We start from the raw sequence: 27,310 nt of genomic DNA, 5'->3' as shown, positions 1-27,310 counted from the left end.
AACAAAAGACGCCGGCTCGGCGTTCCCCGCTTTGTCGTCTTTGTTTGTTCGTTGCAGTTTTTTTTTTTTTTTTTTTGGTTGTTTTTTTTTTCCTCTTTGTTGTCCTTTGTTTGCAGAACAGTTAGGTGCAGAAAAAGTTTCTTTGGTGTCGATTTGTCAATAAATAGAAAAAGTCTTTAATGTCCGTTTTGAGCGATCCGAAGAGGCCCTCAAGCGTAACCCGGGAGAGAACTGCTTACCGGCTCTCGGTTCAATAATAAGTGAGCACGAGTGATGGAACTTGAGATGAGTAGCTATATGAAAGAGCTCAGTAAAGTGGTTTTGTATTGGAAAGAAGCTAAAACTACGAGAGAAAGAACCTTTGGTAAAGCAAAACTGGTAGGCGTTGGTGTGGAGATTGTCCTCTTAAACTCTTGTAAAGGCCCTGATCACCAATGCCAGTTTGGTTTCTTAGCATAATACAGTTACAGTCGTGACAACGTGAAGCTGATGCATGTGTGTGTGTGTGTTTGCACTGTCATTTAATCTAGAGTGTTTGAGAAACAGAAGCTCATTCTTCGGCTGTATCATCCTGAGTTATTTTTAAACCAAAGAAGAACAATCGGTGTGGTCCAGCCCCTGTTCTATTGCAAATTGAATGTGCTTCAGGATTGTGCTCACAAACCCGGCCGGCCAATAACGTTGTGAGAGATGTTTGTTCGTGTTTGTTGTGCTTTGTGCTTCTGACAGGTGTTTTTCTAGTTCAGTGTGTTAGAAAAACCTGCAACCCAATGCCAACTTAAACCTGTGCTGCTATCATGGGTGAATCTCACAAAAACCTGCCATATTTTGTTTAATAAAAATGAATTCCCATTGCCATAATGCAGAAATCCCATTCTCATTACTACAATAAACATAACTATTACAGTAATGAGAATCTAATACTTTTTAAACTAATGGGAATTAATAATAATTATTATAATTTAAAAAGTCTGTATGCATTACACCATTGATGCTGCAAAAAAATAATTTTCTTTGTCTTGTTCCCAGTACAAATATCTAAACATTATCATATGATATTAAGAAAATAAGAAATAATATGTATATATTAATATAATATATTTGTATAGTTTATCATTATATATAATATAATAATAGTAATAATATATTTTATTATAATTATGTTTTAAATAATTTCTTTGAATTTTCTTTTTCTGACCCCATTGACAGATATTTTGTCTTGATTTAATAATGTTTCAAAAATTGTACTGGAAAATAGGACAAAAATGTTGCATTGAATTTCATAAAATGTGACCTGGACGTGTGTTTATGAGATTTACCCTTGTAGTTTAAAACATCTCGACACACATACTCACACACGCACACACACACACACACACACCCACACACTTCAGGAAATGAAAATCAAAGCTAATTTAGAGTGAATGCAGATGTGAAATGCAAACCCTTTGTCTTCTCTTCAGTTCAAAGCCAAATGGAAAGTTAACAATGTTTTTGATTTGCTTTAATTTTTCATTCCTGATGAATGATTCTTGCTTCGAACTGGAGAAGAGAAAGCAATATTTTATTTCCTGACGTTTCGCTCTTTGGATTTGTGTGTTTCCAACCGTAAGCATTGAGCCGGTAAGCAGTTTCTCTCCCCTCGTTGCCCTTCAGAACGATTTTCTCCTCTTAAAAAGTTTGCACCCTCCCCGGTGCACGGGACTCTCATCCCGATCCCACGTTCCCATCCCATCCCACCCCCCCTCCCCCCGGGATCACGCTTTGGTACAAGTGCTGGAGGTGGACGACGTGTTGCCCGGACTTCCCTCGTCCAGCCATTTGTCCAGGCTGCGTCTGCGGGCGTTCATGAAGAAGTTGCTTACAGTGTTCAGTTCCAGTCCCAGCTGCTGCGAGATGGTCAGCTGCATTTCTTTGGACGGGCGCTTGTTCTCTTTAAAGATGGCCAGAAGTGTTCTTCGCTGCAGGTCTGTGAAAACCAGCCGCGATTTCTTTGGTGTATTGCTCCTGTCTTTGCTCGGGTCCTGTTCTTTTCTTTTGCACGCTTCGGGGGTTTCGTTTGTTAGAAAGGAGACACAAGAGAAAGAGAATAAACACGTTAGAATCAATCACATGTATATGACACATTTATATTTATGCATTTGGGGGGGAAAAACTTGCATCCTATTACTTTGAAATGAGGATCAGCCCAGAGGTTTATTGCACCACTTACAATTAGATTACAATTACATAAAAACAATATAGCTGCATGCAGCAAATAAGGGGCCAGAGGGAAAATGAGGAGCTAAAAATCAAGGCAACGAGCATCAGACCAACTGCAACAATGAGTGAAGACATTTAGAGACAGTTTTAAGTTGAAAGCCCATAAATACAATCACTTGTAATCCCAGACAGCAACATAGTGTCGGCCCAGATCTGGCCCACATCTGGTACACGTGGAATCAGCGTTGTTGCTGTCTAGGATGTGACATAATTGTTAGTTAATTTTGACCAATAGGTGGCGCTGACACCAAATTGATGTGGTGTGGTCAGGGTTGGATGACAACTCCATGCATAAAGTTTGGTGTCAACATATCAAATCTTTCCAGAGATGGAGCCTCAGATGCATTTTGGCAGTGTGCCAAACACGAAACACGAAAATTTAGTCTATTGACACGAAATTCATAACTTTTTGCCGGCATGGTCATGGTTTCTTTTCTTTTCTTAAAGCTAATTAAAACTCAAACTTTGACGTTGGTTCTGATCTGTGGTTCACTGAACAGAAGTGTTCCTCTGAGCTCATAAGAAGTAGATTTCATCTGAAACAGGTTTTGGACACAGTCTGGAAATGTATTATTTATTATTTTAAACATTATTTTGGCTATTTTAAATTCTACAAAGTCATTCAATTTTAATAAGTTAGAGTTTATGAATAGCTTGTTTGTTGGGTGATAATAATCTGTTTTATTTATAATTCGTATTGTGCGTTTTTGCAGAATAACAATTGGTTTTATTGGTGTTTTGTAAGTATTTCCCCAGATCTCAACGCAATATGTCATGTATGGCACTATTAGAGACTGGTATAGTATGTTTAGGGCCTTTTAATCAAGAATGTGTTTTATTTTGGTCAGGATAGCCAGAGTTTTTGAGATTTTTGACTCTATGTAGGTTATGTGGGATTTCCAACTGAGCTTGTGGTCAATGATGACACCTAAGAATTTAATCTCACTCTACCATTTCCAAACTTTTCAATTCTAATCTGGACATTTGTATTTATTTTTTTATTACAAAATAAAATAAATTGTTTTAATTATATTTAATGACAATTTATTAACATCAAACCATTTTTTTTAATGTTTTCATTTCTGGTTCCAGTGTGTCCCATATTTTGATTGGAACAAAATAGAGTTGTATCATCTGCAAATAAGACACTATTTAATTGAATAGACACCGTACAAATGTCATTGATATATAATATAAATAGCTTTGGTCCAACTCCACAAGTGACCCTCTGTAGCTGTGACCTGTCGTTGGTGAATTGCACAAACTGAAATCTATTCCTGAGATAGTTACTAATCCATCTTTGTGCAACGCTTCTGATGCTTTAAAAAGTCTATAAAAATTCCGACTAAGTAATTTTTATTTTCTATTGCAGAGGTCAGTTTTTCCATCAGCTCTATTACAGCCATTTCTGTGGATCGATTTGCTTGGAAGCCATACTGATGATCGTTTAATAGTTTATATTTTTTTTAATGAAACTGTCTAGTCTGATTTCAAATAGTTTTTCTAGTATTTTTGAAAATCGTGGAAGGAGAGAGATTGGTCTATATGTTTGAGAGTGAATGGCTGTCAGCATTTCTGTAGATGGGGATGACTTTAGCTATTTTCATGTTGTCCGGAAAAACACCAGTTTGGAGAGATAAATTGAAAATATAGGTTTAATGGTTTTACAACAAATGCCATAACATCCCTAACTTGCGCCATGTCTATATCATTAAAATCTGTAGATTTTTTTCTTTTTAAATTTATTTATTGTATTTAGTAGTTCATTTTCTTCTACTGACTTTAGAAATATTTGAGCTAGTATTTGATGTAATTATGTCAACATCCACACCTACTTATAATTCTGGTTGCACAATATTGTTTCTAGTTTGGCTCCTACATTTACAAAATAATTATTAAATTCATTAGCAATATCGATTGGCTTGATTATAGTTTATATAACCAAGTTAATCCAATTATATAGGTTATAGAAGTTTGACTGACTATGGCAAAAATGGTAGGAATCTATAAATAACAGTTTCATTACAATAGGCAAAATTAATCAAAAGCTATCCCCCCCCCCCCTTTTTTTTTACCACAAAGTGCTCTCTGGAAACTTTTTGAGTACCTTGAGGGCATGGTGCCGATAATACATACCAAGTTTCGTAACGATACGCCAATGTATTCGTAAAACATAATATTTTACCACAAAATTAAAAATGGCCAGTATGGGAAAAATATGATTTTTGGTCAAACTCTTCAGAAGTAACAAGAAAAAATATATCATGACCACTAGGTGGCGCTGTGTCAGGTAAAGCCTACACTAAACAATGGGTGTAGAAATAATTTTTAATCAGAAATTGCTGGTAAATTTCTAAATAATTAGAAATAGCAAGTAACATTGAATTAAATGTGTTTTATTTGTTCCTTAAGTTTTTTAAGTAAAAATTTTTTTATTTTTTTTTCATCTTTATTTTAGTTAATAGTTTTAGTTAACAATAACAGCACTGCAATTAGAACAAACCTCCTCAGTGTTTTACTAGATTCTTATTCCGAATCAGGACACCTAAACTGCTCTGGGATCAGTGGTGTCTCACAGGAAAGCTTTAGATTATTTGAAGTGAGGTGAGATTCCCTCCAGATAATTACTTCTGTGACCACCAAGATTCCCAGAGTAATTCACTCGTGCTCGTGTGGAGTTTCTGAGTTTATTTTTAGGGTCTTTTATCATGATTGAGTCCAGAGACCAAAAACACATGATCACCTGATAATTAGAGCAAGAACTTGATATATGTGCACTAATACACACTGTAACCCACAATGTAATGCACTTACTTACATTGTTTTGCACTTACATTGATCTGTTTTTTTTTTCTTTCTTAGACACAATAGGCTATTTGATCAGACTGCCGAAAGTCCAGATGCTCAACTGAATTAAAATGCAAAACAAATCATCTTAAATATGATTGACTTCTGAGATGAAAACTCACAGAACTAAATACACCAAAGAGACCAATAATTTGCATACACTGTTTCTTCACTTAGCATTTTTGTCTTGTTTTCATTAAAAATATATATTTTTTAAATCTTAAAAACATTTACTTGAGAAGCAAAATGACTTAAGTCTTGTTTTCAGGAGAAAAAAAATCTAAATTAAGTGAGTTTGTGCTTAAAGTGGCTTTAGGAAGACTTTATAAACCCTTGTTATTAGCGCCACCGGTGGCCGTAAGTGAATTGCAGCAGCGCTTTCAGCTCGTGCTCGTAACGTGCACACGTGACGCACAAGCACAAGAGACTGAACGTAACTCAATCCTCCGATATACTCACTATAGCAAAGGTTTTTTTTCGTTATTCGCTTAAAAAGTAAAAAGAAGTTGGAAATCCATTTGCAGCGATAACGAACGCCATGATACTGCTGAGAGCAACCATTAGATTCCTCTCAATAAACACAACAAAAATGACAGCGGTGTGCAACAGCAGTTCAGAATTTGCACGAGCTCTGCAACTCACCGGCATCACGTCGACAGATGAGGTAATTCAAATTACACTGTTATATAGTTTGATTCTAGCCTAGTTTTGAAACTATAGATCATCTGACTATGTGAGACTATAGTTTGAATTAATCCCCTTTCTTTGCATGCCACATTGACTTTACAGTACAGAATAGCTCTTTCTGTATTTTCCTGAACATTAGTTTCGTGTGTCATAGAACGGAACAGAAGCGCTTAACCGTCACCGTTTTTCCCGGGAAAAACGTCCCGAGTCCTTCACATAAAATCAGTCTACAGGCTTTCATAGACAACCTAGGATGTCGGGGAAGGTCTCATTTTTTAAGTTTCGCTACAAGCTGTTCACACATTGGCAATACAAAAGTAATAAATGCATGAAAAATTCCTTCATATAGCCCCTTTAAAACAAGAACAAATATTTGTGAATGGTCTCAGAAAAATAAACTTAATTCAAAGGGTAAACAAGATAATTTTCTGGCCACACTGGCAGATATTTGTTCTAGTTTTAATCCATTTTGATACATATCATGAAGCAAGACTTAGTATCTTCAGTCATTTTGCTTCTCCAGTAAATGTATCTTGATTTAAGAATGTTTAGATATTTGAGCTGGAAAACAAGACAAAAATACTGAGGAAGAAAAACACATTTTTTGCTCTGTAAGTAAAATCATGTATTATTGCAGACTGTTCCACATGCTATTTATAAAAAATAGTAGGCAGTAAATAGTGCTCAGTAAATGTACGGCTAGAAGGCTAATTCATTCTTGACATAGTCTCATATACACAAACCGTCTAGCAATTAAAACTTATGTGTAGCATAATAATGCAAAGCACTTTTTGCAATGCACTTCATATATATATATATATATATAATATAAAAAAGTGTTCTTCAGTCAGTCAATTAAAACAGCTTTGCTTATATCTGCAGGAGTTTCTCGTGGCCTCGGGCATAATTTCTAATTAATGTATATGAAAGTGTTTCAGCAGTTTTAATGATTGTGGATTTTGCTGACACGTGTTTGAGTTTGTTGTGCTGATCTCAGTAAACGCAGCTAAAGCTCAAGTACAGGTTTAATGCAAAGCACACCATTGAAAACAAAACAAATATCAATTCATAATATCAGACTGTCCAACTCCGTACAACAGATTTAGTTTAACACACAGCCGTGTCTATAAATCATTCACCTTAAACAGATAAAGAAGGAATGAACTGATCTCACAGCCCAACAAACGCCTTCATCTGATCTGAATGCATTCAGTGCAGGAACACATTCTCATTTCTCAGATGTACAATAATACTCAAACACTCCCGTTTCTACCAGCACTAACACACCAGCGCTATTTTACTTTATAGTTTAGGTGTATTCATATTTTGAATTAGCTTTTATTTTGACTATTTTTTCTTTAATTGTATTTATCTTTACTTTTCATGTTAAGTTTAGTTAAGTTTTTCGTAATTTTTTTGTGCTTTAGTCATTTTATTACTTTTTTTTCTAAATATTGCTATTTAGATTTCATATATTTTTATTGTGTGTGTGTGTGTGTGTGTGTGTGTGAGTGAGAGAGAATGTGTGAAAGAGTGTGTGTGTGTGTGTGTGTGTGTGTGTGTGTGTGTGTGAGAGAGAGAGAGAGAGAGTGTGTGTATGTGTGTGTGTGAGAGAGAGTGTGTCTGGGTGTTTGTGTGTGTGTGAGAGAGAGAGAAAGTGTGTGTGTGTGTGTGTGTGTGTGTGTGTGTGTGTGTGTGAGAGTGTATGTAGGAGAGAGAGAGAGAGAGTGTGTGTTTGTGTGTGTATGTGTGTGTGAGAGAGAGTGTGTGTGTAGGAGAGAGAGAGAGAGAGAGAGAGAGTGTTTGTGTGTGTGTAGGAGAGAGAGACTGTGTGTGTGTGTGTGTGTGTGTGTGTGTGTGTGTGTGTGAGAGAGAGAGAGAGAGAGAGAGAGAGAGAGAGAGAGAGAGAGAGAGAGTGTTTGTGTGTGTGTAGGAGAGAGAGAGACTGTGTGTGTGTGTGTGTGTGTGTGTGTGTGTGTGTGTGTGTGTGTGTGTGTGTAGGGGTGAGTGTGTCAAGATTTGATTTGATTACTTCTCCGAATTAAGTATGCACAACCGAGTCTGGGCCAGATCAATAGAAATCAGGTTAAGAGCTCAATTGAGTACAAAACTATTATGTAAGAGGAAACTACGGTGTAAATAAAGGCGACACACACAACAGTGTGGTTTTACACAGTGTGTGTGTGTTTCCACTTCTGCTGCATTCACACCCTCATTATGAGATTTGCTTTCTCTTTCACACACACACACACACACACACACACACACACACACACAGCGCAGCAGACCCATTTGTCATAAAATTAAGGCGGCAACAAGCCAAGCGTAGAGAGAAAGCGCAGGTCTTGCACTCAGAGTAAGTTGCTGAGCGCTGCAGACAGACGTCCGAGAGACTCGTGTGTGTAAAATCTACACACACACACCCCGTCAGCCCCTATCATAGCGTGCTTAAACTAAATATTTGATAAAGACAAATGCACAGCAATATTTCCACACTTTGCATGTATAATTGATGGCGTAACAATGGCAGCAGGAGCTCAGAAGTGAGTGTTTAGGGATCTGAAACTCACACACACATTCAGTGCTTTATCCTGAAGAGCAATTAACCCGTTCATCTCCAGATTATTCCGGCATCTTAATCTGAATCATTTGCACAAGCAAATGTGACTGAATTCCAATGCAGTTGCTCTATATTTGTCATTATAAAACAAGGGATACAAGAATAAACATGCATTATTCTGTTAATCCTGCATGTGCATTTCATTATGTGAAGATGTTTAAATACAGAAAACATGCAAAGATAAAGATGTGTTAAAATTGCATTTCTGTATAAACTAGAAATGGCAAAAATCTCGTCCTAAGATTGTCTCCACTCACATTTTCTTCATGCAAAAATACAATTAGACTGATATATCAACACCACAGATTATTATTACAATGATGACTAATTTGTCATGCAATGAATTATTGTAAGAATCGTCTGTACATGTTTGCGATATCGTCTCTTCTACAGTCCATCAGTGTTGTGTTGGAGTCTGTGCTCAGCACTAGGTGGCGCTGTTCACCCATCAGACTCCAGCAGAAACATGATCAGTGAACGCCATTCCACTCCAGTCCTCCATTACTGAAGCTGCTGATGAAGACATGCAGAACATCCACAACATCTTCATCACGACGCTCATTTTAGTGCATGTGCAGGTTCTCTCCAAATATCCCACAATTTAGTTAGAGCTGATCTGTTTTGATCATACTTAGAAATATATAAGGAATATAAATACTAATATATAATATATAAATAATATAAATATAAATACTTAAATCTTGAAGAGTGTGTGTGTACATATGTGTGTGTGTATATATATATATATATATATATATATATACTGTAAAAAAATATAACACACACACAGAGGTATATGTATATATATATATATTATTATTATTTAAAAATATATTTTATATATATTGAATTTTAAATATATATACATATTAAATATTAATATTTAAATTATAATATAATAGTAAAATTATATATTAGAATTATCAAAATTTGAATAGTGTATATATATATATATATATATATATATATATATACATAGGCTATATTATTATATATTAAATATCACACAGACACACACTGTTCTAAAAAGCAGGATTAACACATTAAAACGTTTATTCTCATATCTAAAGAGCAATTTTGTTTTATAATTAAAAATATAGAGCAACTGCATGTAAATTAGTCGGCAAAATCCTTAAGGAATAAGTACAAGATTCGAAATGGAATTGAAATTCATAATTTGTAAGAACAAATCCTAAAGGATCCTAATGAGATCAATAAGAATCCTATCAGAAGCAAATAAGATCCTGCTGGAGAAACCAAAGCCCTTTTCTGCAACAAAATCCTATTTTAGGATTAGGATCCTTTAGGATAAATTAGCAATCAAATTATTTTTTACTAATTAATATACGGATTTCTATTCCTAATAAAGATTTTCCGACGAGCATCCCAATGGTTTGATGTTGAATTCTTCTGAAGACAGGGATTAATCTCAGTTGTGTGTGTAGTGCAGGAGGCAGACTCTGTTCTCTAGTAAAATACAGGATCAATGTTTACTTCCTCAAGCGCTCTTTACGAGGCCCCGATGGCTTCTGTTCAGTCTCGCTCCGGATAAAAGCTCAGACTGCTGCTTTTGTGGAGCAGTGAATTTCCCCGTCATCATTTGCTATTCTGCTTACTGTGGCCGAAACAATCACACACACACACTCACACACGCCGTCAATGGTCGTCCACGCAACAGTGACTCCATCAGGACTGGCTCTCGCGGTCGCGGCGCTTTACAGTGCGATCAAAAAAGCAATTATATTATTCAAAGGGATTGACCATTTCCGCGGTGGGAGAGGGGTGTCAACTTTGGGCTTTTCTAAAAGGGGTAGGGTTCAATCCATCCGATCGATCCCTCAGGTTTCCCTGGTCTTTCATCAAACGGGTTAGAGCCGCTCTGGTTTATCTTTCCTCGCTGGCGAATGTAAATCAATGTGTGTGAGAGAGGAAACGTCCAGTGGAATTGTCCTGCCCGCGCCGCCGTCGTTCGCTGTGTGAAAGCCGTCAGTTCAGTGTTGAGTATCAGTTTACACCCTCAGTAATTAACGAGGAACCCGAAGACCATCACCGGCTCGTGTATTCAATCAGATGCAGTGGAATTTTTTGTGTAGTAAAAAAAAAACAAAAAAAACAAATATATATATATATATATATATATATATATATATATATATATATATACACACATTTGGAAATTATACTAACACATAAAATAAATAAAAAATCGAATTAAACTGGCAGAATTCAACTGAATGAACTGAAGAAGAAAAATAATGATACAAGGAAAAATGGAATTTCTATTTGTCCTGGAAAAACATCATGTAGTTAAACATAAATACATTTAAATTAAAATGTGTACAGGATTACTAATAAAATATGTATCATAATAATAATTTGGAAGTTAAAAAAAAAATCTGATAAAAATCTAAGATCCAACTAGATCTACTGAAATTCAAAGAATAAATGAATTAGAATAAAAAACGAATTTCATTTTATACAATAGTATCATATTTGATTTGTTATTGATTCTCTGATGATTCTTATGTGCATTGCATTTAAATATAATTGCATCTAACATAAGTTTGTTTATATAATATGTGTATGTATATATATTATTATATGTAGCCTATATAGCCTACTGTATACATATAATGTCTATGTGTATATGTGTGTGTGTGTGTGTGTGTATATATATACACACACACACATATATATATATATGTATATACACACACACACACACACACACACACACACACATATATATATGTACACACTCATATTAAATAAACAAGCTTTCATATTAGAAGGAATTAATTGACCTTTAAATGTATTTAAATCAAAGTGCCACATTTGTACATCATTGTTTCATGTACATTATTTTCCATCACTGTAAATGCAGCACAACAAATCAAAGGCATGTTAAAGATATTAACATTAACCAGCAGCGACGCGCGTGACGTCAGCTGAGAAGAAAAGTCTTTTCAGAGATCAAACTGTTATAAGATTACAATTCTTTACAATAACAAGCGTCACTGACTCATTCGCTATAAAGCATGTATTAAGAAAGTAAAGCTGATGTCCCGCTGACGAGTGTTCTCAGTAGTTTTACTCTCGGTGCATTATGTGCCGTGACTTCACAAAAACAAGCACTGAATTATACATGCGCTGAAAAAACCCTGAGATCAGACGCTTTACAGGAACAGTCCACTGCAGCGCTGAAGCACACACTTATTTCACCAGATTTACACAATGCATAAATAAAACAAAGATTACTGTAGAAATGTCACGTTTGATTCACTGTTAGTTGCTGTCCTTGTGAAATTTCAAAGTAAATCCTACACCAATTCAGATTCGACTTACAATTATTGTGCAATATACCTATCATCTAACATATATCAGCCAATTAATAATATGGCATATCTATGGAAGCTTGTGTCCGCCACAGAATAAAAAATGAAAAAGGTAACTGCGACTTTTTATCTCAGAATTGCATTTATAATTGTGAGAAATAAACTCGCAATTGCAAGAAATAAACCATTTTTTCTCAGAATTGCATGTTTATATCTCGCAATTGTGAGATAAAAAGTCGCAATTATCTTTTAAAATGTTTTATTGTGTTCTGTTCAGTTCTTCTGTATATCAGAGTCAGTGTTTCTGAACTCCTGAAACGCCTCCATTGTAGTCTTGAGTTTCTTCCGGGAACGAACACGTCACAATATTCCTCATTATAATAATTCATACGCAGAATAAAGGGGCGGGGCCTGGTTGAGTTATAGTAGTGTGTTAAACTGGCGGTTATGGTAAGGGGCGGGACATTTCCCAAACACACTCGAAGCGCTCGACCAATCACAACACACTGCTCCAGCCGACCAATCAGAGCACAGTGTGCTTTTCAGGAGGAGGGGCTTCATAGAGACAGGAAGTAAACAGAGCGTTACTGACAGACTGGGAAGAGAGGAGCCGCAACAATGGAGAATATGAGGAGAATAATCAACATTCAAGCTGGAAAACCTGTTCTAGTAGAGACTGAAACAACATCAAGACTTAAAATTTCCCATCTCATGCATCTGATTAGAAAAAGCAAGAGATAGGCCTACAGTACAGTGAAACAGAGGAGGAGTGAGGGAGGCGGTGGGTGACATCAGATCAATATTTCGCCACAAAACACGATCAGTAATGATGTTTTCACTTGTTCGGGTGAAACCTCCCCATAACAGATGAGAGAAAATCACTCTTTTTTTAATTCGGCTTGTGTTTCATACTCTCACAGACGTGTGATCTCTCGTGCTCAAACGCTTCCCATCTCAATATCAACCCTTTTCTAAGCATGCATGTGGTGTGTGTGTGTGTGTGTGTGTGTGTTAGAGCGAGAGGACTTGCTAAATGCATTATGCTGTAGTCTTGCACTTAGCTGTGTCATTCTGTGCATGTGCGGATATCCTTAATGTGGAGGCCGGACACCTCGCCGAGAGATGGAGGAGGGGAAGGAAAGAGAAACGGGGAGAGAGAGAGAGAGAGTCACACATTCACTGCAGTGGATCATCTCGCTTCGGCCATCAGCGCCAGCTCCAACAAATACAGCAACCCCGAAATGATTTGTTAACATGCATTCATTAAATAAAGATGCGAGAGTGATTCATTAGATCAAGTGCGTGAAATACTGCAGGATATTTTCTCTAGTCTCGATGTCTCTTAAAGTCCCCCTGTAGACAATCATTTATCCATTAAAACTCATGTTTGATCACCAAAATTACATATTTAAACGTTTTTTCCTCGAAAAATGTCTTAAAATATCTTGAATGTAACTCGACACCCTTGCCTCATTTAGTATGCGCGGTTCTATGAATATGCAAATGAGCCCCGCCTCCACTCACTCACTCAGCTCAGAGGTCCACTGGTTGACGATCACACGTTGATCTGATTGGTTACAAGGTAGTTTGTGACGTCAGAAACACCAGCGATTTCAAAGCGTGTTTTTGAGACTGTCTTTGGTTCACTGCAGTTTTAAGGAGGAAATACTCAGCAATGCTGTCGACTTATGAATTTACACATGGATTGTCTTAAAGCATATTAAAAACACCACATAGACACATAAACAACATTATAAAGCTAAAGTTAATCAACTTTGGTGATTTTAGAACTATTGTTTTATCATTTCAAACCATTTATTTAGTCTGTGCATCTATGTTTGCTGTGATATTTGATATTAATGCAATGACATCCAGACATTTTTAAGGCAAGACACTAGAGGTGAATAAAGTAGAAAATCCTAACTAATTAACATCACCAAAAATAAAGGTTATTTTATTGCCATCTATGGATCCATGAAGAACATTAACATCAATGGAACCTTTTAATTCCACAAAAGGTTCTATATAATATATTTTTTTAAATTTCACACTAAAAAAAAAACATTTATTTTTACAACGGATTTGCGTTGGGGAACCAAAATGGTTCTTCTATTAAGAGTATAGTTAATTTATCACAGTATATTCATAGTTTTTAGGAATAAAATGTTCTGGCAAATGATATATGAGCAAACATTCAGAATATAGATGAAAATAAAGGATATTTTTTTGGGATCTATAGATCCATAAAGAACCTTTAACATTCATGAAACATTTCAAAAAGATTATTTTTACAACTGATCAATGAATAAAATGTTCTATAAATCTGGCGAATTACATATGAATCCTTCAGAATATAATTGTGAAGTCTGGTGTAAGTGCTGCCGAGACTCTCTGACACAAATAGATAAAGTGCAATAAAATAAACACTCAAACTGGTCTGAATGTTATACAGAAACAAAACAGCCCAAAGTCTCCAAAATGACCGGTGCATTTCAGGGCCGCTGTATCGCTTGATCTCCATGAGGAACAGAACAAATGTTCCCTGATCAAGTGAGTAAGAGGTCAGAGTTCATCTGACATGATGACATCAGTGGTTCAAAGGTTTGTTGCCAGACAGAAACATCAGCACACTGATACAGCCAATCAGAACGCTCACAAACAATGCTGATGAGGTAACACTCGTCAACAACATCAGCCAGCCGTCCAATCAGCTTCACAAACACACTGAATGCTTACGAGCGCACAGATAAACAGGCAGCGCTGATTACTGAAGATACATGCGTTTGGAGCTGAGTGTTATTTGTTACTCGTATCTTTGTTTGGCAAGAAACAACCTGACTTTAAAGTCCACACTGATTGCATCACATCCTGAAATTAAAATTTGGTAAAACTTCACATTAAGGTCCCATTAGTCTAATGCATTAACTAATGAGCAATCCTCTGTATTTATTCACCTTTGTTAACATAACTTAGTCTGTGTCAGCTCTGGTCCTTTAAATAATACTAACAGATGCAACTTTTGATTTTAATAATGTAATTAAATGTTGAAATTAGCTAAGATTAAGAAATGCATTTTCACTGTTAATTCATGTTAACTAATGCTGATAACAAATAGAGTGCAACATCTCCATGAATTTTCTCCATTGGGACACTGATTTTTAATGATAACTTATAAACCTTGAAAGTCAGCTCTATTGTGAGTTACGAGGTTGTTAATCGATGGTGTTTGCTTCCGTTGAAGCCGTTAGCTTGCGTTAATTCACTCATAATAACTCATTCTCAAGATAATCGTGTTTAATAGCCAAATTTGTGGTGAGAACTACATTACCCATGATGCTACACAGAAAATTCCACCAATCAGAGAGTCGAAATGAGCTTGTTAGCTCCGCCCACTCCCATCAAACACTGCAAATGACACAATCAAGTTCCTATGCTCTCAAAATACTTGAATATAAATGCATATGTCATCATTTATACACCTTCACGTTGTTCCAAACCCATAAGACTTTATTTCAAACTTGGAACACAAAAGCAGATATTAAGGATCCGCTCTTTACCACAACAGTATAAATTTAGCTATCAAGCTCCATTAATAACCAAACACTCTATAAATCATATCAACAATCCAATATATGTCAAACAAACGTACTTTATGGCCCTATTTTTGGAGCTTGACAGATGTGGTTAATATGAAATGTCATTTGGAATAAGATTTGCATGAAGATTGAGGATTTCTCCTTTTGCGTTATGAGATGCATGAACTGCTTCAATGTGATGATAAATGCATAAATGTAAATGTAGAAACATTTGCAATGGGTTTGTATCTATTCCTCGAACAAAAGCACTGTTTAAAAGAACATATGTGTGTAAGAGCAACTGTAAATAATGACTGTGATTCATTACGCAAGTTCTTATCAGCTTCTCTCCTCTGGAAAGCAAACATGAACCTTTCTCTTTCCTCATAGCTGAAGTTAAACGTCGTTGCCTATTCTTTCAGCAAGAGTGGTGAATCATCAAGGAATAAACTTTGCCATGTAGCACACACAAGTTTATTTCTATCATTCATTCGCAGATCACTAACACAAAACCAGCGCAGGAACACAAACCTCACGTAAAACCAGGCTGGAAGGAAAACTGCGAGACAAGCGAATCCCCCACAGATTCCCTGCAGTGATAAGAACATGTTTTCGCTGGATGTTCGGCAGCATTGCGGGAGGTTTTGTGGGGTCGAGAGACCAAAAACACTGGCCTTTGCTCCGGCCGGCGCTGATGATCCCCAATCACGAGACATTCATAATCACAACCTCCAAACTCACAAACAAACACCTACTGCATACACACACTGAGCTAGGAGGAGGATAATACACACAACGACACGCAAAAGCCTGAGAATACAGAAAATATGGGATTTAAACATAAAACGAGGCACTTCTGGCATAAAACGAAGTGTGCTGTCATTAAAGCACAAGCTCTTTTCATCAAAATTACTATCATTTGTAATGAAAAATGTTGAATTCATTTAAGCATTTTCTGACTTTCGGACCCTGCTGTAGGAATACGGATAATAAGATACTCATTTAACATTATTCAATGTTCAGAAAGCTATAGATGCCATACATTACCAATATGAAACACCAAACCATAACAGTTTATTTATTTTACACATGTACTTACTTAACAGTAATTATGCATAATTATGCAACTTATCCTAAACCTACAGTAAGCACATGTTGTTACTTAATATCACACAGTACTTAATGACACCTGAAAATAAAGTGTAACCAAGAATATTAATATCTCTATGGAATATATAGCAGATGAATGTGAGTTTGGTCAATTTAAACATATTCATACGTCTTACGAAGAGGAAAATACACACAACGTGACGCAAAAGTCTGAGAACACAGAAAATATGGGATTTAAACATGGAAATTAAGTTTGAAATTTTAAAATTGAGGCACTTAAGCCATAAAACGAAGCGTGCTGTTTCTAAAGCACACGCTCTTTTCATCAAAATTACTATCATTTGTCATGAATAATGTTCCGACTTTCAGACCCTGCTGATTTATTGAAACGAGACAAAAGGAAATATCTGGCAAAAATAATTAATATACTCATTTAACATTATTCAATGTTCAGAAAGCTATAGATGAGTGAAACCAAACTATAAAGAATATGGGGTTACACTTAATTTTAAGGTGTCATTGTTACAGTGTAATCATATATTTAAGTACTGAGTAATATAAAGCAACTACATGTACTTGGTTAGGGTAGGATTAGGGTTAGTTGCATGTAATTATGCATGATTTACTGTTATTACTAAGTACATGTAACATATGCAACAAGGACACTGTAAAATAAAGTGTTATTTTATGGTAACTTATGGTACCAAATATGGTAACTATTTATTTTACACATGCACTTACTATAGTAATAACAGTATATTATGCATAATTACATGCAACTTACCCTAAACCTAGAGTAAGTACATGTTACTTAATATTACACAGTACTTAAGGACACCTTAAATTTTACATTTTACATTTTAAATTTAAATTTTAAAATCACCTTAAATTTTAATAACAGTTAATTATTTTAAGGCTAAATAAAATAAAGTGTAACCAAGAATATTAACATATTAATATTAACATAATATTATCTCTATAGAATATATAGCTAAGTGAAATATGAGTCTGGTCAATTTAAACATATTCAAACGCCTTACATTTTCAGTCTCTGATTTAGAACGATTCTTAAAACGGCTACTAGAATAACAAATGAAGCATAATCTTCGTAATATAATAGGCAATGCTGATTTTTTTTTTATAATCCTAATGTAATGTCAGGACATCTTCCGTGTGATTAGATTAGCCTGTTTTAAGCAGATTGGCAAAATCAGTCGTTCAATCATATTTCTGCCGGGATTATTTCAGTCTCTCGGCCCGGGTTACACACTCATCGGCTTGAGAAGAGAATCTCATCACTAAAAAAGGTCCTTTAAAGCAGCGTAAAGCCATTATGATTATCCGAGGCGAGCGTCCCGGTCTCTGTGAAGGTCACTGGGCGCAGGCCTGCGATTAAACTCCCTGCTAAAATTCACTGGAAAACATCCACGCTTGGTTATTCCCTCATCCCGGCGGCTTCATCAGCTCTAATGATCTTTTACCGGCGGCTCGCGGCTCAGAATAGCCCGTCAGGAGTCTCTTTAGCGTGGAGTCAGTCGGTTTCTGCTGGGAACCTTCCTCCAGCGTCAGCTTTACTGGAACAGGTCCGGATCGGGTTCCAGATCAATGCGAGCTGGGTGCACACGTTTATGTTATTGTTGCCAGCATTAATGCCCTTTTAATCTTTAAGAGATTACACGCATTGATCCGCCGTCGTTCAGCAACACATATTTGTTTGAGAAAGTGACATAACTCACACACATTACTGAACGACAGGACGAAAATAAACTGGTGTTTTGGGCTGGTTCTAGCCCTCGACAAGCAAAAACAGATCCATGACTGGCCTGGCACTGAAGATATGCTCTGCTGGCCTGTATTATTTCTTTGCATCTTTGCATCCAAACCTAAAGGTCACAACCTGAGTGCTCATTGAACAATATATCGGCCAGGCCTGGCTATTTGGAGTCCATGCGCAATTTGCAAGTTTTTAAGAGAATTTCATAGGGCATATATATATATATATATATATATATATTATAATTTGTTTGCATCTTTGCGTATAAACCAAAAGGTCACAACCTCAGTGGTCATTGATCAATATATCGGCCAGGCCTGGTTATTAGAGTCTAAGTGCAATTTGCTACTTTCAAGTATTTTAAGAGAATTTCATAAGACATGCTGTGCAATAAAAATGTTTCATTTCAGAGTTTTGTTTTAAATCGTTAAATCACTATTAGCATTTATCATATGCATGCATTCTATTGATTGCCGACCACTTTTTACCAATACAATAGACGGTTGTGTCTGAGACCGCAGTGAAAATCTGGGACTTTTTTACATGCAAACCTGGAAATAAATGTTTTTGGAAATATATATATATATATATAAAGGTAACACTTTACAGTAAGGTTTCATTTGTTAACATTAGATAATGTATTAACCAACATGAACTAACAACGAGCAACACATTTGTTACTGTATTTGATCATCTTTAGGTTGGTTAATAAAAATACAGCTGTTCATGTTAGTTCACAGTGCATTAACTACTGCACTGTGATTAGTTACAGTGCATTAGTTAACTAATACAGTGCATTTGTTAACTAATGTTAACAAATGCAACTTTTGATTTTATTAATGTATTAGTAAAAGCTGAAATTCACATTAAAATGATTAATAAATGCTGTAGAAGTGCAGTTCATTATTAGTTCATGTTGACTAAGGTAGGTAACTAAAGAACCTAATTGTAAAGTGTAAAGTTTTTCTAAGATCAAATGTCAGTAAATGAGTGCCAATGATCATGTGACAGACTCTTTCATAATGTTTTGCTGTTGCAAATACTGAGACCTTCACAAATTCAACTTTCCACTCAAATTGTGATGCTGCTAATATAATTTGTGAGTGGAAGTTGTGCTCTCAGACTTTCCACTGTATCTAAATATATTTCATATCTCCTCGATCTGCAAGAGTCAGTGCAGAAGCTCAGATGGAGAGAGATGGCCTGGCGTAGGTCGAGGGTATATTTATCCGTCTCTTATTTACGGGACCCGGTGTTTCTCCAGCACCTGGGCTCTTTTTCAATCTCCCCGTCCTGACTGGTATAACGGCGCTTGTCCGCTTTGATCATCTAGTTAATAAAGTTGTTTGTGAGCCGTGGACGGCCCGGGCTGAGGTTCGTCTCTCTGGCTGATTGCTTGTGCGCTGTGACTGGAATGAGCTCCAGTCGGACGCCACCTTTCATTTGACTAAATTAATAGTGCAAAGACAGGCTCGTTTCGCCGTGACATCATGCATCTGCACCGCAACACTCTTGGAAGAAAAGATTCTATTTAGAACCTTCAAGCGTTCCGACAGGCGCTTCATACAGTATCTAGAACCTTTTAGCGGTTCCCATCATTTTATGGACTTAGTTTTCATTTTTAATTTTAATTACATTTTATATACATGAAATAACTTGCTAAACATAAAAGTATTATGCAATCATTTAAGACATTTCTCCTTGTATAGAATCCTTTTTTTTTTTTGGTTCATCATCGAACCTTTCCATACGAGTGTATGCCTTAATAACTTTCATGAATAAGACTCAAACAGTAGAGCGTTGGCGCTTGCGACGCCAAAGTCATGGGTTCGATTCCCAGGGAAAGCAAGAACTGATAAGAATGTAAATGTGTACTTTGAAGTCGCTTTGGATAAAAGCATCTGCCGAATGCATAAATGTAAATGTAAAGACATTACATAATTCATTTCTAGATTCAAATTTGAATATCCATAACATTTCATGACAAATCATTGCAAATGACTCTGAAAGTTGTGCAAATATACCTGAAGATCACTATTTAAAAATTAACAGCACCTTCAATGAAAGCAGGAAAATCTGCCCGTCACATGATCAATGACACTCCTTACATCTGATTATCACCTAGAAATACTGCACAATCAGAAATATGTTTCCAGATTTAAATATTGAAGGATGTATTAATATTTAAAAAAAAAAAAAATGCTGGTGATTTCGCACCCCATACTATAGGCCTGTATGAAGATAATAGTTTCATGATGTTCACCTGAATCAGTTATGATCTGATCATATAAAGGCTTTTTGCCGAATGCATGACTTTACAGCGAGGTTGTTAAGCACGTAAAGGTTTAATTCAAGCACAGTGAGCAATTCTCTCTGGGTCAGACATTTATGATGTCATTTATGATGTCATGATGTGCAACTCCTCATTGTTTGTTTCACATTCTTTCCCGAAACGCTGAACAAAAGGCAGGTGCTGGGCTGCACATCTCTGCCTGTTTAACCCGAGACAAGGTGACGTTTTGTGCGTTGAGCTGAGGGTCACGCAGAGATTTCTATCAATAATTCATCGAGCCGCTGCAGCCTCTGTTCTTCTTTTCAATTCCCCTGCAGATCACATAATACCTTCCCCCCAACCCAAAGCCATCTGTGAGACCAGAGCCCTGCAGGGAAACAGCATTAAAGCACCTACCAACATCTCAGCCTTCTGTTTCCAATCATATTCTTGGTGAAAGAAAGAAAGATGTATTTGTGTGTTTACAGAACAGTCACCTCACAGGGAATCTGGCTGCATTTCATCAATGCATATTCAAAGAATAAACGACGCTCACGATGGAATGTTTTGATAAAGATGCCTGTGTTTCGGCATGTGATCGGCTGGCAATTGAACTATTGTTGGCTCAATCCTCACGCTCTTTCTCCAAACCCTTGTGTTGACAACTGGAATAGTTGTTATTTAAGAAATGCACCCGATTTGTAGTTTTGTTTTTTTACAGAAACATCTGAAGCCTTAATGCACAGGCTATATGCGTCTGTGTTGCACAATGCATGAGGCATCAGAGCTGTCCATTATTTCAGTGAATAATTGTGCATCACCCTACAAATTAAAAATCAATACGCGCCAAGCTTTTATTTTAATGCACTGATAGGATGCTATTCAACAGCACGACACCTACAACACATCCAAACTACACTGAAGCTGGAAATCCAGCTCTGGCTTTTTCTTCTTCAGCCGAACAAAGGAAAAGGGGGTCTGCACCGCCCATCGCTAGAGGGGGCAACAAGCCTGATGTAGCGGGGCAGGAGAGGGAATAACAGTCCAGTAATTACCAACACATCCCTATTCAGCACCTCTCTGAAAGGCTTTTCTTTAACACACACACACACAGACTAAAGCGCCTCTTCCACCACAACACGCCACATCCACCAGCCTAACTTGTGTTTACTGAATATCTTGAGTATTTTAAAGTAAATGCAAATGTGCAGGTAAACAATAGACACGCTGCGGATCCAACTAAAACACCAGCTATTCACTTTTTAAAAAATAAAGGGTCTTTATTGGATTCTAGTTCCATGAAGAACCTTGGAATCCTTCCATTCCACAAAAGGTTCTTTAGATTTTCAAAATATTCTTTAAACTAAGATTTTTTTTTTTTTTTTTTTTAAGAACTGATCATTATTCTATGGGGAACCAAAATGGGTCTTTTAAGAAAATATAATTATATGGGGAACCAAAAATGGTTCTTTAATGACATCACTTTTGAAACCTTTATTTTTAACAGTGTGTATATATCAACAACACCTGTTTTTAAGTCGTGGTGCAACTCTAGACGTTTATAAGCAAAATAAACACCTTTGTGCGTGAAATAAACAATGCACATTAAATGTCACGAAATGAGCCTTTAGAAATAAATATATGATGCACACAAGTCAATTAATGTGCATTGCCCCTTAATAAAATAAACACGATGGTAAATAAGGGTTGATCCTCCACTATTTTGCCAATCAAATCTCCATTTACACGAAAGATTGTTTAAAAAAGCAGATACCTTGTCTTACCTGCAAGCCGAAGGGCCGACATCCTCTGAAACTCGGGCTCTTGTAACCACTTCCACATGCGGCGAAACGTCTCTCGGCCGGACTTGAGTTTACTCCAGGGTTTGGGGTTCCGCAGGAGGTCGGACAGGGTTCCCTGCGAGCGGCACAACACCCGCTGAGCGAAGATGGCTTGCGGGATACTATAGCGCTTGAGCTCGGCCGTGATGCGCTGCGCCACTTCTTTCGTGTTGATCTCTTCCAGCTGACCCGAGCCGCCAGAACCCGGCGCTCCGGAGGAGGAGGGCGGTCTGTCCCGGTTGGAAGCCAACACGGGCCCGTGGGATTGAGGGTGGCACCCGTGCATCCCGTTGAGATGCGGCATCATGCCCGCGGTGGGGCCACCGAGGCCTCTGGAGAGGTGCTGGTCCCCTCTGGCCAGCATGGCAGTGTGTGCGTCAAAGTTGGAGCTTAACATCTTATCGTGCCCGTGCGCGCCGTAGTTGTGGAGCGTTGGTTGCGCGTTGTGGATGTTGCCCAGAGGGGACAAGCTTTGACCCATCCCGCTCATATCTTTGTGGTAGGGGCTGTAGATGTTGTTCATGGCTGGTAGAGTCCTCTCGTCCCGCATGAGAGTGAAGCTGCCGCTCACGTTCCCAGAGAGACGCTGGTGGTGGTGGTGGTGGTGGTGATGCGGATGGTGGAATTTGTCGGATACTGTGGAAATGGGAGGCAGGGGCTGAAGCGGGGTCAGGGTGGTGTATGTGCCGCTCATCCCGGGTGGGGAGGTGTCGCACGGCATGCTCATGGCGTGATGAAGCGGTAAAGAAAGCTCAGGACGATACTCTCCTCCCGCGCAACCTCCACCACCACCACCGTCCAGTATCGATGCCATACTGGACACCATCGCGGAGCGCGACGGCGCAACGCTCAGATCCTGGTGTATCCGTAGCGAATTGCGGTTGTGATGAGGGCTGTGGCTCATCAAGTCCTGCTCATGGCTTATTCCGGCATGAAGGTTGCCAATGTCCATTGTCATCTCTGGGTTCATGGCGTACGCATCCAAATCCTTGGCCAGGCATCGATAGGCGGTATAGGCAGTCTTCATTCAGTCCATTGATTTATGTCCAGCTTTGTGCTAGGGATGGGTTTTCTCTCCTGTTTTTTTTTTCCTTTCTTTTTTTTTTTTTTTTTTTTTTTTTTTTGGTTGTGCTAAGGCCTCTCGGTTTTTTTTTTCCCCTAATAAATAAAAAACACCGATCTCTATCAGACGGGCCAGTGCTGATTTCTCCCCATGTCCGAGCCCTCTACTCCTCCTGCGTCTTCTGTTTGGGCAGCTGGAGGTGTTCGGGGTGGGCTTTGCTCCGCGCGCACCCGACCCTGCTGAAAGGGGAGGAGACTTCGCCTTGACTGACGCGTGACCCATCCAATCGCGTAGCTCGTGAGTGCAGCTCATTAGCGCGCTGGCCAATCGCTGAGCCCGTTCGGAGCGGCTGTGTTTGCATCTGGAATCTGGCGTCAGACGGTCCCTTTACTGTCATTCCGAACGGATCATTTAGCCAGTTCATCCACTACACAAACAGAAAATTCACATAAACACAATCACACAATATCATGTGCAATTTAACTGTAAAATAATAAATGCAGAACAAACTTATAATGTAGGCTACTATTTATTCTATATTTTGTGCATTAGTGTGTATTTTGCGTATTGGTCAAAATTAGTGCATGTTTATGTTTTTTTTTTTTTTTTCTTCGATGGATTAATAGAACTATCTTACTGTAAAAAGATCAATGAGTTAATGCAACATGTTTTTACATTGTTTTAGCTCATTAAAATAAGTTAAGCAATTTTCAACTTTTTTTATAAGTTATACAAGATTAAACACTTAAATGTAATTTAACTTAAATGACTTAAACATTCAAATTGATTGTACTTAAAAATGTAATCTATCTATCTATCTATCTATCTATCTATCTATCTATCTATCTATCTATCTATCTATCTATCTATCTATCTATCTATCAAAACATCAAACAGATTTCAATCAAGTTAAACAGTAACTGCACATATGCTTAATTGTCAAGTCATATTTTTTGTTCGTGTTTTCTGATCATTTATCATTGGCTCATTACATAAAGACCTACTTTACATGATTAGTTACTTTATTATTTAAAATATTAATTATGCATACTCATTTAACAGTGCTGTAGTCCACAATGGGCCTGTAAATATAAGGATAGCACACACATGTAAATACGAGCAGACTTTTCTCTATTGTATTTGTAGTAAATTTGCGCGGGTCGATTTAATGCTTTATTTAGCTTCGAAACACTGTTAAATGCAGGTGTCTATGAAATATGCAGTGCAAGATTTTTTTTAGTAAGTTCTACATGTTTCACAGTAGCACCACTGATCCTTTTCACGTTAGAGGTAGTCTAAATCGATCAATGCTCTCGCAGAGTAACTTCTTCACGCGCATTATGGTCTGATCCGGCTTGAAGTGATTCAGAAGTAACAGATTTCTCGAATGCCGGTTGCTATTTTCTTTGGAGGATGCGCAGATGTTGCTTTTGTTTAAAGCGACTGTAATTAAGGATGAGCGACAGAAGTCTGAAAAGCGTGACCTATTTTTCTTTTGATCAGCTGTCAGAGGAGGAGCAGGAGGAGCGGGGGCCCGGGCTCTCCACAAGACTCTTCCCGGATTTTCAGCTGCCACAAATTGGAGGAAAAGTGGCCGTACCTGCCGCGCGCGACTGGAGCAAACCTAGAGACGGACACACAAGAGTTTGATTCTGCGCGGGTGTTTTTGTGCTGCTTTGCTTTGGCACACTTCAACACAATGCAAAGAATCACTGACTGAAAAAGGCCCTTATTCATGTCAAAGAAAATCGATATTTGAAAGAAAGAGAGAGAGAGAGAGAGAGAGAGAGAGAGAGAGAGAGAGAGAGAGAGAGAGAGAGAGAGAGATATCAAACGTGCACGTTGTTTTCTTTCTAAATGTATGTAAAACTCTAAAATCCCAACTCACTTTATACCAGCTTTAACAGGAGGACAAATTATCAATCGTCCACTTAATTTTTTTTTTTATATAAACATAAAACCTAAAAGCTACATGCGTTTTCCCCCACTAAATTTACACAAAAACACGATAACAAAAATATGCACTGGCTATCTGTTACAATACTTTCTAAATAAAATAAAAATAAAAAAAACACTGTTAAAAAATTATATGATCAATACGTTGACAACATATAGGGTATTTTTATATTGCTTTAACTCATCAAAACAAGTTAAGCAATTTTCAACTTTTTTTTATATCAGATTCAACTCATTTTTCAAAGTCTTTAATGTAATTTAAGTTGAAATGACTTAAACATCCAAGTCGCTTTTTCTTTTTACAGTGAATTTGAGTAATGAAGAAAATGGAGTAGAGCTTATTAAAAATATGTTTACAGGTTAAACAGATTGCATAATTATGAACGGAGTATAAATGCATATTTACTGGATGCATAAAATAGCTTACATATTTTAAAATGTGAGATAATCTGGTGCTATTTAAACCCATTAAAATGCTAAACAATTCTTGTTTTCTGTAAGATCTGATATCTCATTGCAATATCATACTCTGATCAAAGTTTGCTCTTCACATGACACAACACCGAAACTACTTGATTTCGAGCAGAAAGGCTTTCAGACAGATGTTCAGATGTGATGAGATTAACTCATCTGAATGGATTAGGTGTGTAAATTAAATACACTTGAGTTTGTTATCATCATGCAAAAGCTAAAGAGGCCCGAGTAACTGTTGGACTGGGCTTTTTCTCCCCGTGTTCCCTCACTCCGACCATCTGCTGTGTAAGAGCTCTGTATCGATCAGAATCAATGCGCCTCGGACCGCATGATGACCGTGTGCCGTTACTGCCGTCAGTTTCTGCATCTGTTCCTGTGACCCGGCAGCTCTCGGTAAGTCTCGGACTTTCCTCGGCACTTTAAACACGCTCGTGCTGTCAGTCATAAGATGAAATGCTGTTTATGGTTATGTGCGTCAACACGCACGCGGACGCTTTTCTCCAAAGCGCGAGTCTCAAACCCGATCACCCGCGTTTATCAGAGAAACATCCACGCGCGAGAAAGAGGTCCTCCTGAATTACTGTTTTTGCTATCAAACCCGTTTAATGTTTTTAGTGCGATAGCTCTCTTCAGTAAATGCTGTACAGTGATTCTTTGGGTGATAATATGTTTAAGAGACGCTTGTTGAAAACTGATGTAGTTTGCGGATATTCTCGGTGATTTCTGCGTATTTAAAATGTCATTAACTTGAATAGACACCGTTAAAGAAGCACGTGCAGCACTTCTTGAATGATAAATGAGATTGTTTGAGGGTTTAGAAAGGCATGTCATTCATGTCATTATAATGTCATTATGCCAACATTATCTCTGTCGCTCTGTGAATTTTGTGACATAGCCTATAATATTAATTTATTAATAATAATAATATCTGTGCCGTTTTGTCCTGCGAAAGTGATACTAGCCTACTGTATTTTAGTAATATTTAGGCTACCTTTTTTTTTTACCTTTATTATAATTTACCTTTTTCCCAGCATCTTCAGGGCCTCGAGATCTGATCTGACCAAACAAAACCAAACCACTTTTTATAAGCAGACACAAGAGATTTGAAAGTCCTGTGGTGGTTTTACACGTCACGAGACTTTCAGAAAACATGAAACGTGTTCACACACACACACACACACACACTCTCTCTCTCTCTCTCTCTCTCTCTCTCTCTCTCTCTCTCTCACACACACACACTTCTCGTGCATGAAATGCTTAACAGGTGCGCAGAGATTTAAAAAAAAAATTCTAATTGAATTTGACTAAAGTTATGAAGTTTCACATGCGTGTAAATGTGCACGACTCGTATCTCACATGAGAATAATGTGCAATAGATGATGTTCAAAAATTCTTTCAATTTTCGCGTTGTTGTTTTTAAGCAGGAGAAATTAGACTGAATTAGTGATGCATTCAAATTATGTACCGGATTATAGTAGGCCTAGGTTATTATTC

General features: G+C 37.3%; 1 protein-coding gene across 2 annotated transcripts; it reads right to left on the bottom strand.

The window, feature by feature from the left end:
• Window positions 1-1,482: 1,482 nt before the first annotated feature.
• Window positions 1,483-26,878, bottom strand: onecut2 (one cut homeobox 2). 2 transcript variants are annotated; one of them, XM_079847544.1, is made up of 3 exons: window positions 26,837-26,878; window positions 22,267-23,813; window positions 1,483-2,044 (listed from the first exon to the last, which is right to left on the bottom strand). In XM_079847544.1, the coding sequence occupies exons 2-3, from the start codon at window positions 23,348-23,350 to the stop codon at window positions 1,758-1,760; spliced, it is 1,371 nt and encodes a 456-aa protein (XP_079703670.1). In that variant the 5' UTR covers window positions 23,351-23,813; window positions 26,837-26,878; the 3' UTR covers window positions 1,483-1,757. The 2 variants fall into 2 exon arrangements, with proteins under 2 accessions (XP_079703670.1, XP_079703671.1); XM_079847545.1 differs by having other exon boundaries at window positions 22,257-23,813; window positions 26,837-26,877.
• Window positions 26,879-27,310: the final 432 nt, after the last annotated feature.

This window comes from Squalius cephalus, assembly GCF_949319135.1.
Source record: "Squalius cephalus genome assembly, chromosome: 17".
NCBI classification, from domain to species: Eukaryota; Metazoa; Chordata; class Actinopteri; order Cypriniformes; family Leuciscidae; genus Squalius; species Squalius cephalus.
This window is presented reverse-complemented; position numbering and strand designations above follow the sequence as displayed.